This window comes from Carlito syrichta, unplaced genomic scaffold, assembly GCF_000164805.1.
Source record: "Carlito syrichta isolate Samal-C Ts95f unplaced genomic scaffold, Tarsius_syrichta-2.0.1 Scaffold315412, whole genome shotgun sequence".
NCBI classification, from domain to species: domain Eukaryota; kingdom Metazoa; phylum Chordata; class Mammalia; order Primates; family Tarsiidae; genus Carlito; species Carlito syrichta.
The window spans coordinates 65,008-80,645 of NW_007259508.1; the positions used below are offsets into that span (position 1 = coordinate 65,008).

General features: G+C 50.8%; 1 protein-coding gene across 1 annotated transcript in view; it reads left to right on the forward strand.

Moving 5' to 3' along the window:
- LGR6 (leucine rich repeat containing G protein-coupled receptor 6) overlaps positions 1 to 15,638 on the forward strand; it is a 45,026-nt gene that overhangs the window by 23,545 nt on the left and 5,843 nt on the right. Inside the window, exons 4-12 of the mRNA XM_008072791.2 lie at positions 2,490 to 2,561; positions 2,802 to 2,873; positions 4,128 to 4,196; positions 5,451 to 5,522; positions 6,663 to 6,728; positions 8,068 to 8,139; positions 8,566 to 8,637; positions 10,289 to 10,414; positions 11,412 to 11,572. Coding sequence (XP_008070982.1) covers positions 2,490 to 2,561; positions 2,802 to 2,873; positions 4,128 to 4,196; positions 5,451 to 5,522; positions 6,663 to 6,728; positions 8,068 to 8,139; positions 8,566 to 8,637; positions 10,289 to 10,414; positions 11,412 to 11,572 — 782 coding nt within the window. The remainder of the gene's footprint in view (positions 1 to 2,489; positions 2,562 to 2,801; positions 2,874 to 4,127; positions 4,197 to 5,450; positions 5,523 to 6,662; positions 6,729 to 8,067; positions 8,140 to 8,565; positions 8,638 to 10,288; positions 10,415 to 11,411; positions 11,573 to 15,638) is intronic.

Below are 15,638 nucleotides of genomic sequence, written 5' to 3' on the forward strand. Positions count from 1 at the left end.
AGTGTGCCCAACACTGTGTTTGATGGTAAACACAAATGAAGGATCAGATTGACATGAGCTCACCCAAGGATCCTTCAGCCTCACTGAGGACACAAAGCAACATATGTAAAACAGGGAATAGGACAGAACGATATCTAATTCCAAACATATGCCAGGTGCAGTGGCTCACACCTGTAATCCTAGCACTTTGGGAGGCAGAGGCAAGAGGATTATCTGGGTCCAGGGGTTCGAGACCAGCCTGTGCAACTTGGTGAGAGCTTGTCGCTACAATAAGTCTTAAAATTAGCCAGGCACAGTAGCACACACCTGTAGTTCCAGCTACTTAGAAGGCTGAGGCAGAAGGATCACCTGAGCCTAACAGGTCAAGGCTGAAGTAGCCATGATCGTGTCACTGCACTCCAGCCTGGGTGACAGAGTGAAACTCTTACTAAAAAAAAAAAAAACTCAGCCATAAATTTGGTAGCATTAGCTAAAACAATGGTGGGAGTTCAGAGTAACATGGAAAGATTATTGAGGAGTGATCCTGAGATTGGCCTTGAAGGGTGAATGGGATTGAGGTGGCAATGTTGGGGAAGGAGGAGAGGTAGAAATAATGAGGACAGAGGCCCAGAAAGGAAGCTGAGCTACCACAGGGATGAGCACAGGTGGGAGAGTGACCTTCCTGGACAGAAGTGCTCAGAAAACAGCAAGAGCGTGATAGTACCACTAGAGTGGGACCAGATTAAGGGGACCTGCCGGTTCATGAACAGAGCCCAGAACTGTCAGGCATCACAGCATCTTTATAGCTCAAACGACCACATAAGACCTATAGAAGCAGTGCCATTCCATCCCCCTCACTCTATCCAGAAGTTTGAAATTGTGATTTTAACACCAAATGCAAGTAGCAGGTAAGCACTGGACCAGCTAGGGGAAACAGTCTGCATAAGAAACTATGGGAAGTTCTCCGTTGCCAAAGAGTCACCAGTGTGTGATTTTTTTCCTTTTGAGCTGGGACATGAGAGAAGGATGAGATTTGAGCAATCAAGAGGGCATGGAGGGAACAGGGCATGCAGGAGCATTGAGACAGGAAAAAGTACAGTGTGAGGGAAGAGAGAGCAGAGACCTAAGTTAGCAGCAGCAAGAAGATACATATATAGAGGTGTATGTGTCTATTTATCTATCTATTATCTATCTATCTATCTATCTATCTATCTATCTATCTATCTATCTATCTACCTACCTACCTACCTACCTATTATCCACCTATCTTATCTATCATCTATCTCTTCTGTCTACCCTATCTATCTATCTATCTTTCTTTCTATCTATCTATCTATCTATCATCTATTCTTCTATCTATCCATCTATCCTCTATCTATCATCATCATATCTATCTATCAAATCTGCTTGGAAACAGAGCCTCTGTTTTATAAAATTCTAAATTGCTCAGAGCTTGGCCCAACATTAGACACAAAGGGGTGTTCAAATATATATATATGAATGCAAGGGGTGAGTAAATGAACAAACAGTCCTGGGTGGGCAGCCCTGGCCAGAGGTGTTGTGAGTGAGAGATCACGAAGGTAAAAGTTGTGATGGGACAGCCAGGAGGAAGAGAGAGGTGAGCAGAGGCCAGAGGACACAAAGAGAAACCAGAAACTTCCACTGAAAAAGAAAGGTGACAGAAAGGGGCCTGCTGAGCACAGGTTATGTGCTTTTCAGTCCAACATGTGTTTTTTTAAAAATATTCTTCCCAACTAATCAAACATGTAATCCCTGGCTTCCAGACTCCCAAACCCTCAGCTGGGTGCCTCATTCCTCCTTTACTCCTTGTGCGTTCACAGTCATTCACCATGCAGTTCTGTACCTTATCCCCCCTACTGCTATTGACACTTCTGTTTCTCCATTTCAAGGCCTTGAGACCAAGCCAACCTCAATTTGAGGAACATCCCAGAGGATTCCTAAAATCCCTGGAAGCTCTGTTTTTTTCTGCATTCTCCTTTATTTTTAAGAGACTAGGTCTCACTATGCTTTCCAGCCTGGTCTTGAACTCCTGGCCTCAAGTTATATTCTCACTTTGACCTCCCAAAGCACTGGGATTATAGGTGTGAGCCACCATGCCTGGTCTTGCATCCTCTTTTTCCTCCCACACACACTTAGCTTCCTCTGTGGGAACCCACCAGAGCTCTTGCCACGAGTGTCTAAGGAGAGGATTCCCCTCTTGGGACTGGCACTCACCCTCAGGCTCTTGAGTTACTCCCACAGGCTTCCTGAGGCCTGCGGCCTGGGCCTCCCTCCCTCGCTCTTTTCACATTTGTTAGGGAAAGGATAGATGTGTAATTGAACAAAGCAGAAAAATCACAGGCAGCATCTGAACCTGGAATCTCCAAGCCAGTGTCCCTTTTGTCTCACGGTCTGTCTGGTTAGCTGTCCAAAAGCCCCATAGAATTCCATGTCCTCCCCTCTCCACACTTTGTTCCAAGTCCTCAGGCCTCTGAGGTGTTGTCTTCCAGGGGATTCCATAACAACAACATCAAGGCTATCCCAGAAAAGGCTTTCATGGGGAACCCTCTACTGCAGACGATGTGAGTATTACTTTTCTGGTCTCCTGCTGCTGAACAGTGTTTGTGGGAGGAGAATGGAGGTTGTGGAGGCAAGAGGGACTTCTCTAGAAAGCACCAGAGGCAGAAGCGTGGGAGGGGAGGATGGGAACTCTGTGTTCTCTCCTGGGTCTACATTGGTAGGAGAAGAAAGCAGAGATCGGCCTTTGTCTTAGCAGAAAGGGCTGAAAAACTGAATCAGGTATTTGGGCCTTTTTCTTCCAGACACTTTTATGATAACCCAATCCAGTTTGTGGGAAGGTCGGCATTCCAGTACCTGCCGAAACTGCACACGCTGTAAGTTGGCACTGAAGGCTGAAGGCTGCTGCAGCCTGGACCTCTCCCTCTCCTCACTCCTCCCTGCTCTCTCCTACCCTCCCACCTGCAGATCACTCACCTGCAAGCATAACCCCACTGCAATACACAGCCCCTCTGCAAGGTGTGGTTTTCAGGGCTGCAGGCCTCTGCTCTGCTCAGACCTATTCCACATCTGTCTAGACTTCATGGCTTCCTCCACCTCCCTGACCTATGGTTGCTTCCCAGATTTCAAAAGAATGAAGAGGACCCTTCTCGGTAGTCAAGGAGTCATATCTGGTCTCTTTGGTTATAGCCTGCTCATGGTAACTATTCCATAAATGATAGGATAAGGCTCTGAATACTGTGTATTCTCAAGACTTGTTCTCCAGTGGTCTTGGAGCACAGCTCTTGGGCCCCTTACTGTGCTATCATTACCCTTGGGCTGCAGATGCTCTTTTACTTCCTCTCTCTTATTCTTTCAATTCCAAGCCCAAGTCTCACTTCTTCATAGAGCTCCCTGGATTTCTCTCAGCGTGCTGTGGCACCACAGTCACATAGCTGACACCCCCATGTCTGTTGCATTTCGTCTTCATCCCAACACTGAGGGAGGTGTTTCGGGTCCATTTTACAGGTAGAACACGAGATGCCCAGCTCCTGCTCATGCAGGAACCTAGAACCCTTAACTTCAGATTCTGGACTTGTTTTGGGTCCCATGCTGCATCCTCACAGTGCTCAACAACTCATGTTTTTGTGCTCCTGTTGTGTGTGGGCCTTATATCATCCGTGTCCTCAGTTAGACAGGCCTGGTGGGGAAGGGGAAACCCTCAGTCTAAAGCAGTTTAAGAGAACTGGCAGAGAGGTTCTAATAAAGCCCTAGCAGATGACAGATGAGAGGAGACCCTCTCTTAGGCTCTAATGAGCAAACCCCAGCAGCCAAGCACATTTTCAGAAGCACCCAAGCTATTGCCTGTTAAACAGAGGCGAGTCCCATGTTGCTTGCCTGTGTTGCATTTTTCCAAATTGAGGCTGAACTCTGAGATTGCACAGCTCTTTCTGGGCTAGGGTGTGCTGAGCAAACTTAAGAAAATGGCTGGTTGGATCCTCCTAAGCATGGTTCAGCCTCCATCAGATTATAAGGAGGAATGACATTTCCCCAAAAGGCGGAGTCCTTGAGGGGAGAGAAGACTGAGAGTAGTGAACCTGGATGTTGAGATGCTCTGACTCCACTCCTCAGACCTCACTGTCTATTTCTAGATCCCTGAATGGTGCCACGGACATCCAGGAGTTCCCAGACCTCAAGGGCACCACCAGCCTGGAGATCCTGTGAGTGAATTCTCTCTCCCTTCACCTTATCTATCTCCCCAGCTTCACCCCCAAGAGCTTTTCCACCTTCCTTCCCCCAAAGACTGTCCAGACTCTTTGCTTCCCCCTTATCTGGCCTACCTCAGTCTCAGGGGTCCAGGGCCACCACCTGACATGGCACTGCCTACAGGCAAGGCCAGGAGGCGGCAGGTGGTGGGGGTGGAGGAGGAGACTGGTCTTTTTCTCTTTACCATGCTTGGAATTTCCAGGCATGACTTCAGAGTCCCTAGCCCCAAGCCACGCATTTACTGAGGACCTGTGACAGGGAGGGGGGTTTGTGAAAACCTATCTCCTCTGCCTTTCTGAAGTTTGACTCCAACAAAGATGTTCTTGTATTTTCTATTATTATATTCTGTGGAGCGGTGGAAGTGAATGCCAGAACACAATAGGCCCTCAATATGTTTAAATGAATGAATGAAGCAAGCAGACACCCAGAGTGAGTTCAGGAAGTCAACTGCCCTGCCTCCCAAATCTCATTCATGCCATTGCTGGGGCTGGAAAGCTCTCCTCTGTTGTCTTCCCCCTAGATTCACTGATATGTGGAAAATTTTCCACGAGGGAAGCAGTAGTTCCCAAAAGCTGACCATGGCCTTGGGTCCTTCCTGGGACACCATCTCCCTAAGCCAAGCCTGTTCTCCAACCTGCCCCTACAACCCCTCTCTATCCCAGTTCCTGGTTCTTCCCTTCTTTCTCATCTCTTCTCTCTCCCCCAAGGTACAGGGCCCAAACTCTGTGCTTGGTTCCCATGGTTCCACCAGGGTTTTTTTTCCTATCTACTTTCAGCCCATGTTCTCTCTCCTCTCAAGGATCCCTAAAGCAGAGAAGATTTTTGTCCCTGTCCTACAGGCCCAGTGCTTCTGGGGACCATTATGAGACACAGGTGGAGATGGGATCAGGGTGGGTGGGGATGGGACAGGGTGAATCAGGTAGGGCTGGGTGTGCAGGGACTGGCTGCCAAGCAGAGCCCCTGGGCTGGGCCCTCTCTCCACTCCCTGCCCCAGCTCCTCCAGGCCCAAGGGAGTTTAGCACTCAGATGCCAGAGCCTGCTCCTTTTCTGTTCCCGTAGCCCCACCCCCTGCCCTGTCTTTCCCTCTGCTTCTCTCTTTTGTTAGCTCTGTCGTCCCATGACAGTATCAGGCCCAGAGCTGGAGACGGGTGGCTGGGAATGGCAGGGCCCCGGGCCGGGTGCCAGCTCTGTCTCTGTTCTCCCTGCAGGACCCTGACCCGCGCAGGCATCCGGCTGCTCCCATCGGGGATGTGCCAACAGCTGCCCAGGCTCCGAGTCCTGTGAGTGCTCACAAGCATTCTACAGTCTTGGCATTGTGCCCCTGCCCCCATGTCCCACAAAAGGCCTCTCCTGCTTCTGTCCCACTTGGTCACATCTCTTCCTGGAGAGTAGAGCAGCGTAGGCTCCTACTGAGAGCCCGCCCCGGAGGGACTGGGCTATCCTCTCTTGTTCAGAATGAAAAGACAATGATCTTTGGAATCAGACCTGGCTTTGAGGCCCAACTCTGCCACTTAATAGCTGTATTGATTTGGGTGCCTTTAATGTCTCTGAGCTTCAAATAAAATGTAGGTCAATTTGTGAAGGTTGAAAAATATATGTAAAGCACCTAGTGCATAATACCAATAAATGACATTATTACTCTAATTTATACAAGAAAATGAATCATTTCTGGGACCAGGGAGTTACTTTGGCCTCTGAGGACCTCTCTCCTTGGATTCCAATTTGACTCCAGATCCCCGGTCCAGGGCTCTTCACAAACAGTGTGTCAGTTCGTCTTGAGCTTGAGCTCCTCACCAACTCAAGATGAACTGACACACAAGATGAACTGACACACAGTGTATGAGAGGAATCCTAGACTGGGGATCTGGAGACACAGGCTCCAGACTCGGCCTTGACACTGACTGGCCTCAGCTTCCTCATCTGTTAAGTGAAGGGGTTGGGCCAGATGTCCCTAAGGGCCTCGAGTACTGATCTTCCCTCCCAACCCCATAAATGGTGATGGCAGGTATATGGGTCGGCATTGATCAGCTTGCACAGTAAGGCCTAATGTGTTCTCACAGGGGCTCTGGATCCAGCTGTTTGCCTCTTTCCTCATCACCATGACCCTGTCACTTCCTGTTCCCCTTCCCCCAAGACCCTCCCAGGGTCTTCATAAGGTAGCCCTGTTGGAAAATTCCAAGTCAGTCCCATCCAAGGCTGGTGAGGAGTGGTACTCAGCAGGGGGAGATGCAGAGAAGGCTAGATGAGGAAAGTGGTAAAACTGGTACCCTGGTGTGAGGTGTGTCAACAGCCATGTCCCTGCCAGGCCTCCACGGTCCTCAGCGACTTGACAAGAAAGTGCAGCCTGGGCCAGAGGCCCCTCACACCAAGACCTCACATAGCCAGTGCTTCACCCTGGCCATGGTTTCTCTTTTCCCCAGGGAACTGTCTCATAATCAAATCGAGGAGCTTCCCAGCCTGCACAGGTGTCAGAAGTTGGAGGAAATGTGAGTCTGAGGGCAGGGGAGAGGTAAAGGAATGCATGCTGACCTCTGGGCAGGTTTGAGGGAAAGGGGTCAGCAAGGGCTGAAGCACATTCTGACATTAATTCCTTCTCCAAGTTTGTCGAACCTAGGGGTTAGGGCTGAGAGATGATGGGCCCGATAGTTGGTACCTGAAAGGAGTCTCCAGGTGGCTCCTTATGAGACAATAGCAACACAGAAATGCAATCCTGTCAGGGGCAGTGGAGGGACAGAGCCACTTTAGAGTTCAGTGGTCAGGAGGGAGGAAGGCTTTAAGGAGCTGGAAGCACGCTGCATTTCGGAGCACACTCTCTTGTTTTCCACATATGTGGAAGAGCAAACCTGGGATTCAAAGTTCACAAAGAACAAACCACTTTTAAAAAAAAAAATGGCTGGGCTTGGTGGCTCAGCCTGTAATCCCAGCACTTTGGGAGGCTGAGGTGAGTGGATTGCCTGAGTCCACAGGTTCGAGACCCATCTGAGCAATTTGGTGAGACCTCTCTCTACAATAAATTTTTAAAAATTAGCCAAGTGTGGTAGCACACGCCTGTAGTTTCGGCTACTTGAAAGGCTGAGGCGGAAGGATCACCGGAACCCAGCAGGTCAAGGCAGCAGTGGCCGGGAGTATGCCACTGCATTCCAGTCTAGGCAACAAAGTGAGACTCCAACTCAAAAAACAAACAAACAAACACACAAACAGAACTATTGTCTAAGCTGTATTCACCCAGCTCCTGTTTTCTCAAGTTAGTCATGGCCTCCTGAGCCTCCCTGTGCTTGTCTCCTGCTTCTAGGCAAGACTGTGCCTTTGGGGTCAGCTGGGGTAAGGTAAAGGGATGAGGGTCTGTCCTGTTTGTCTAGGTGCCAAAGGAAGGAGGATCTTCCACATGGCCGAGGCCCAGGGTCCATCTCCCATTCAGACAGCCAGTGTACTGAGCTCTGCTTCCCTGCTTGGGCCAGTCGCTTGGGCTGTCCAAGGGCTAGGCGGTGCTCTGCTGCTGGGCTAGGGTCTGGAGGACCCATGGTGATGGGGAGGTGTGGGGGCAGTCTGGCTGGGCTGGGAGCCAGGCCCAGTGGGAACACTGGAAGCTGACTCCCTTCTGGGCCACAGGGATGGTTTTGTGGCTTTGTCTCCTGACCCACTTACCCAAGGCAACCGGATCCCCTTGTGCTCCCTTTAATTCTGGTGACTTCCTCGGGCTGGGCCCTTTCTTCCTGTGCCAGGAGAAGTGGGGGGCTCTCCTTTCTTCCTCCCAGTGCTCGGGGGGCATGGAGCGGAGCCAGGGTCTGAGCCTGCCGGCTCATCCAACCTCTCTTGCTGCCCTAGCGGCCTCCAGCACAACCGCATCTGGGAAATTGGAGCTGACACCTTCAGCCAGTTGAGCTCCCTGCAAGCTCTGTGAGTACCCGCAGCACCCAGGGGTGGGCCATGGAGGAGCTGCGCTGTCCCTCTGCCAGGCATGTGCACACCTATAACACGTGTACGGTTTAAGCAGACGTGATATGCCCATTGCCAGCCTGGTCTACAACCCCCACCCTCAGCATACACACACAGGAAGAGAGGTGCCTCCTCGTCCAGGTGGCTTCTCAAGCTATTTCTCCAGCTAGTACCCAGGGGGCCATAAGACTCTGGAGTCAAGCTGCCATGCCCCAGTTCCTGGGGCCACAACTAGGTCAGGAGCTGAGCAGTAGCCGGTGTGGTCCCCAGATGGCCACTGGGATCAGGTCAGGTGGGGGGGTGGAGTATATGAGGGAGAGCCTCTGATGGGAACAATAGTCCTCTCTATGTCATTGTCCTCTCCAGTCACACTCTCTTTGCCCACAGGGACCTCAGCTGGAATGCCATCCGGTCCATCCACCCTGAGGCCTTCTCAACTTTGCGCTCCCTGGTCAAGCTGTAAGTGCCCGCTGCACCGCCCTCCAGGGTTCAGGGGACCAATCAGGACTATGCGCTGGCCAGTGGGGGTAGGAGGGCCACCCCAAAGCAGGAACATGCATACAAGTTTGGTCACATATCCCAGGGAGATGGGCCACAGCCTCATCCATCATTCTAACAGTCCACTTGACAGACCGTGGGGCCTGATAAACAGAGAGCCTACCTCTTGCAAGCTCTGGAACATCATCTGCTAATGTTCTGCAATGTTTTGGCAGCCTCAGCCCTCCTCATGCCCTCTGCCCTGGCCCCTCCTGCAGCTTTTCTGTGCACCAATAAAGAGGATGGATAGATGGATGGGCCTAGAACTCCTTCACACACAGGAGGGTGGCGACAGATGTGGGGGCTCAGAGAGCTCAGGGGCCTCTGCTTGAGCATGACTCTAGAGGGCTGCCATTCTGTCGGGCAGCAGGGGACCTCAGATCCCCTAAATTACACACGATGTCAGCAGTGAATGAGCAGTGCTGGCTACATGGTCATTATGTCAGGGCTGGAAGGGGCCTCTGGTGGGGCTGCCACACACTGTGGAGCAGGTTATTCACTGCACAAGGGATCCTGCCTAAGGGGGAGCTGACATCCTCCCGCCTGCTTGCCAACCTGTGTGTCTTAAAGGCGTGTCTGACCAGACTGGGCTCTCTTCTGGCTGACACAAAGACTCCTTTGGCTAGCTCCAGTCCTGGCCTCAAATCTCATCCAGCCCACTTCACAGGTGAGGGCTCTGAGGCCTGGGGGAGAGGCTTGCTCAAGCCCAGAGCCAGAGCCCAGGGCCCAGTGGTTCATGGCTCCTCCCCAGATGGCTCTCTGGGCTCTGGGCCGTAGCTTTGCAAAACCCTTACCTCCGTCGTCCCTCTCCTGTTTGCTCTAGTCTTGCCAATTAGGTAGGGTAGATATTTTTATCCCTTTGAAAGATGAGGACATTGAAACTCAGGCAGATTTGTGGCTCCCCTTGGTTACACAGTGAGTTGGTGACAGCGCCAGGTTTCCTGCCTTCCAGTCCAGGGCTGTTTCCACGACGCACAGTCTGTGGTCGTGGTGTTTGGTTTGGAGCCCTGGCTTCCTCTAATGCGTCTCCGGTAGAAGACCACGTATGTCCTCACCTCTGGCTACAAAGCAGGCCCTGCAAGACGGAATGGATGACCCAATCCTTGCTCGTAGCCAGAGGTCCAGTTCTGTCCAATTCTAGCCCCTGGCTTCTTGTATCATCAAAAAATCTGGGGGAAAGGAGGGGGGATGGGGGGAAAACAACAGGAAGGTTGCCCAAGGGGGGTGGGCAGAGATTCCCAGGTAGTACTCAGACTTGGGCACAGGAGCTGTGGTTGGGGAGCTCTGTTACCTACAAATTGGGACAGCTTGGCATTAAGTCAGAACAGTGTCTGATACATAGATGGTACCCAATATTTGCTGAATGAATGAATGAACAAGTTGTAATGGTACCGCTAGCAGCTCTTGGCCGCTCTCCTCCCCAGCATTCAATGCTCTCTTCTAAGCTTATCTTCTGTCCTTTGATCCTCTCCTCTTGCTTCCATCCCAGGCACCCTGGCCACACTCTCAGCACAGCCCTGCCCCCTCAGCAATCCCACTGACTGCCAATAACCCTGACCATCCACTGTCCTAGGGACCTGACTGACAACCAGCTGACCACACTGCCCCTGGCTGGACTTGGGGGCCTGATGCATCTGAAGCTCAAAGGGAACCTGGCTCTATCCCAGGCCTTCTCCAAGGACAGTTTTCCAAAATTGAGGTGAGGGCCTGATATTTCCCTTAGATAGGTTTAGCCTGGGTGGCTGGAGGCCATGGAGGGACAGGGGAAAAGCCACAGGGGCTCACCTTGAGAGTAGCCTAGTGGTTTAGGGTTTGGCCAAGACTGAGTGGGAAGGGCTCAACCAACCTTCTGCCAGCCCAAATGGGGTCTGGCACGTATCTCCCCTTCCTCCTTGCCTCCCTGTTCCCCCTACCAACACTAGGGGACACTCGGACCTGTGAGGATGCAAAGACCTCCGGCCCTCCTCACTCTTCACCTGGTTCCACACACCCAGATTGTCCATCCCCACTTGGGTAGCATCTGAGCTCCTAGAATCAGGGCAGAGCCCCAGGCACTGATGAGTGGAAAACAAGCTGCACAGCCAGTCCCTGGTGCTAATGACATCCAGGCCTCTTCCACAAGCAGCAGCAGCCGTGCAGCCTGTGTGGCCCAAGCCTTGTCTGCTGCAAACTAATGAGATGCCCTGAGGCACTGGCCCTCACCCTCAGGGGCACCAAATCCAGCTCCAATATACCCAGAGCTGGGGTTGAGGGGGCAGGATGTGGGTCTCACTGAGGGCCAGGGTAGAGTCACTAGGAGAATCTCTGTTTCCTTACATATAAAAGAAGAGGTGCTGCCTGGGAGGGGGAGTAGAGCACTCTGACTGCCTTGTGACCCTGGGGAAGCTCCTCCTCGCTCTGGGCCTGCTGAGTGGACTCCTAGAACAATGGGCAGAAAGTTTCTGTCCCCATCTCAGTTATCAAGATGAATGAGGAAAATCCTGGAATACGTCCTGAGCCCCTCAGAGGCAGGAATCAGCTGTAAGATCCTAGCAAAGAAAGACCAGGATACTGCCGGCACAGCGATCAGGGCACTTGAGGCTTGAAGGGCGGGCACTGAGTGCCCAGCACCTGGACTGGGGGTTTCTGAACTCAGACTTAGGCCTTAGACCCCAAGTGTGCTGAGACAGTTCATCATCTGTCCCCTTCTCTCCCAGGATCCTGGAGGTGCCTTATGCCTACCAGTGCTGTGCCTATGGCATGTGTGCCAGCTTCTTCAAGGCCTCTGGGCAGTGGGAGGCCAAGGACTTTCACCTTGATGATGAGGAGGCTCCAAAGAAGCCCCTGGGAGTCCTTTCTGGACAAGCAGAGAACCACTGTGAGTCACCAGGGCCCTGGGCTGGGCAGGATGAGGAGCTGTGAAGAGGAAAGTTAGAGGGGACGCTTGGGAGACCCGAGAGGGGATCTGACAGGGGCTGCAGGAGGAAGCCCTGCCGAGGTGGTGGGAGCTACTTGAGGCCTGGGAGGACACTGCCTTTGTCTGCACTGCGTGTCTCCAAGGCTACCCCCAGAGGTGCTGGGGAAAAGAAATGATGGTCAAAGGGCCGTAGTAATGTCTCAATATTTGCCTGGCCTTTGCAATCCACAAAGCGCCTCCCATGTACGATCTCACTTAATACCCCTGCCTTGTGGCTCACGAGGGCATTCTCAGAGAGGACAAGATGTATCAATCTGAGCCAAATAGGGTTGAATTAAATAAATGGAATTAAACCTGCTTCCCCTCACAATATGTCCTAGAACCAAAAGGAACAATGTAGGGATTTTTGTTGTCCAAGTCCATCCTATGTCTCTCACATGCCTTATAAATCTGAAAGTGAGACTTCCATGGCCACCAGGGGCAAGAGGTCCTTGCTGAGGACTGTCACAGCAAAGGTGGTCTTGGGCCAGATCTGTCCGTGTTTCCGGAAGAGTCAGGATAAAAGTCGAAGGTTGGAAGCAAGCCAAGGGGATTCTGAGGGATGTCTACTAGGTGGTACCTTAAATAAACGGCAGCGAGGAGAGCTTCCCTTTCCCCTTCCCCATGTTACAGAACACAAGCAGGATTAGGAGGGAGAGAAAGAGAGCCCCTGCTTTTCTGTTTGTTTTCCATCTCTGACTCACTCTGTACAGTATCTCAATGGAGAAGCTAAACAACAGTAACAAAAATCCAATCTCCACATGTAAGAAAAATCTCTTGACAATGGAGACAGAACTTGGGTCCGAACCTAACTGCAACATTCTCTCTTTTTTTTTTGAGTTGGAGTCTCACTCTGTTGCCCAGACTGGAGTGCGGTGGCATGTTCCCAGCCACCGCAGCCTTGACTTGCTGGGCTCCAGCGATTCTTCTGCCTCAGCCTTCCAAGTAGCTGGAACTACAGGCGCGCACTACCACGCCCAGCTAATTTTGGATTTATTGTAGAGACGAGGTCTCACCAAGTTGCCCAGGCTGGTCTCGAACCTGCGGGCTCAGGCAATCCACTTGCCTCGGCCTCCCAAAGTGCTGGGATTACAGGCTGAACCACTGAGCCCAGCCTACAACATTCTCTTGGTTGTCTTGGACAAGTCATTTAACCTTACTGAGTCTTGACTTCCATTTGTCTATTTATTTATTTAATTTTTAAATTCGGGGTCTCACTCTGTCACCCAGACTGGCATACCGTGGCGCAATCATAGCTCACTATAGCCTCAAACTTCTGGGCTCAAACAATCCTCTCTTCTAAGCTTCCTGAGTAGCTGGGACTACAGGTGCACACCATGATGCCTGGCTAAATTTTTGCTATTTTGTAGAGACAAGGTCTTCCTATGTTGCCTAGGCTGGTATCTTTAAATAAGAAAGATGATGTGTACCTCATTGGTTGTTGCAGAAGATTAGAAGATCTATAATTTATAAAGTATGCTCACTACTACTGCTGCTCCTACTACTGAGAAGTGGTGCCTTGTGGCATACATGTATAGGGAGAGTGTGGTTGTATAGGCCAGGGCACAGTTTGTGGAGGCCAAATGTTGGACAGGCAGGCAATCTGGGGCCTCTGAGAGCCTCCCTCCCCATGTACCAAAGACCTCCTCAGGGAGGGCATGAGGACCCGATGGGGAGGAGCCCAGCAGCCTGTCTGGCTCTGGGCCAGCAGACGGCTGTCCCTGGGGGACATTCCCGGATGTCTGCTGTACACTCCCTCAGGGGGCTGGACGGAGGAATGGAAACTTTGCTTCCCCAAGGTGAAACTTTCCGCCGGGCTTAGGTCTTGGAGAACCACAGGGCGTCGAGATCGTGGGCTGCCTGCCGCCTGTAACGGGAGCTAGGGCAGGGCCCCCTACTTCCTGTGGGAGCTAATGAGCCTCGAGAAGGAAAGCCAGGGGCTGCTGCTCCAGCCAGATTTGATTTCCTCCTCGTTTGAAGAGTGGTTACTTAACACCTTGGCTGTGACTTTCCCGGCCTCAGACAGAGTCCACGGGTTTCACCCCTTGTATTTCATTCATGCATTTTGGTTTCAAAGAATTGCTGCGCTCCATTCTGGACAGCAGAGGCGGGCAGGGGAGTGGAAGGCAGAGAGGAAAGGAAGTGCCAAGACTCTGTGGGCACACCTCGGCCTCCTACCTACCCTTAGAGTGTCCGAGCCAGAGGCAGCTCCACGGTCTTCCTGCCTCCTGGGAAAACTCCCAACCAAAGGTGTTTACCCTTTAAGTGGGGAAGAAGGATCCACACAGGAAACAGATCTTGTGAGCCAAAGATGGGACAAGTGCAAACAGCAGGGTCACCTATCTACTAGCCTGTTTGATGGAGGAAGAGCCCACAGGGTGCTGTTTCTTAACTCTGAATAATGTACAGGCACCTTTCAAAGCCAAGCCATCCTTTCCCCCACTTATGTCCTCAGACACGTTTTCCGTCTGACTTGAGAAACTTGTCTTATTCTTTAAAGGTCTAGGGTGGGCGTGAGCATGCTACTGCACTCCAGCCTGGGTGACAGAGTGAGATTCCAACTCAAAAAAAAAAAGGTCTTCCAACTGCCTAGGTGTGGGGACTCACATTGCAGTACCAGCTACTTAGGAGGCTGAGGTGGAAGGATTGCTTGAGCCCAGGAGGTCAAGATTACAGTGATCTGTGATCATACCATTGTACTCCAGTCTGGGTGACAGAGTGAGAACCTGACTCCAAAAAAATTTTTTTTCAACGATATATTATCATTGCAAAAGAAAACTTTGTCTTTATAAGGTTATAAAATGTTCTGGATTATCATTTCAAAATTCCCATAGAAGTTATGAACCCCTGAGATGTTTGTAACCCCCTGGAGTTTGCAGGCCTGTTTCAGAAGCATTGCAACAGTGAATAAAAAAAAATTGTAGCTCCTATACTTAGAATTGGAAGGAACATTAAAGAGTATCTAGTTCAACCTCTGCTTCAGTGTAGAAGTCCTTTCTCTCACACTGAGGACTTTCTGCTTCCATATGTCCAGTGACAAATTATTCAGCTCATGCATCCTCTAATCCTCTGAAATCATCAGTTCCTTTCCTGGAAACCTGTAATGTTTAAATATCGGGGCTCTTTAGTCAAAGTTGTGTTTGAATTCTGGTTTGTTGCTGTGAGATCTGGGGCAAGCCACTTAACTTCAATGAGCCTCAGTTTCCTTATCTGTTACCTGCCTCTTGCGGCGGCTGTGAAAGTCGATGAAATCATGAAGATGAGGGCTCACTGGGCACAGTACCTGGAGTAGAGTAAGAACTCAAGAAATGTTACCAAGTAAATCTATTAGTTAACAATTATTTTATTGATACATAATAGACATACATATTTTGGGAGTACCTGTGGTCATTTAATACATTTATGTATAAAGATCAAATCAGGTAATTGAACGACCTATCACTTTAAATATTTGTCTTTTTCTCTGATGCTAGAAACATTTTAATTCTTCTCTTCTAGCTAGTAAATCTTTTTTTTTTTTTTTTTTGAGTTGGAGTCTCACTCCATTGCCCAGACTGGAGTGCGGGGGCCCCTCCTGGCCACCGCAACCTTGACCTGGTGGGCTCCGGTGATCCTTCCGCCTCAGCCTTCCGAGTAGCCGGAATTACAGGCACGTGCTACCACGCCCAACTGATTTTTTTAATTTATTGTAGAGATGATGTCTCGCCAAATTGCCCAAGCGGGTCTCGAACCCACGGGCTCAGGCAATCCACTCACCTCGGCCTCCCAAGGCACGGGATTACAGGCTGAGCCACCGAGCCCAGCTTAGCTAGTAAATCTATTAGATTGATGCAGCCCATCGTAGCCTGGCATTTTGTTTCCTCGTTGGTCCCCATAAGCCCTTGAGAGCAGAGCCATCTCTCTCCATTTTTTTTTTTTTTGAGTTGGAGTCTCCCAAAGCGTGGGATTATAGGCTGAGCCATTGAGCCCAGCTTTTTTTTTTTTTTTT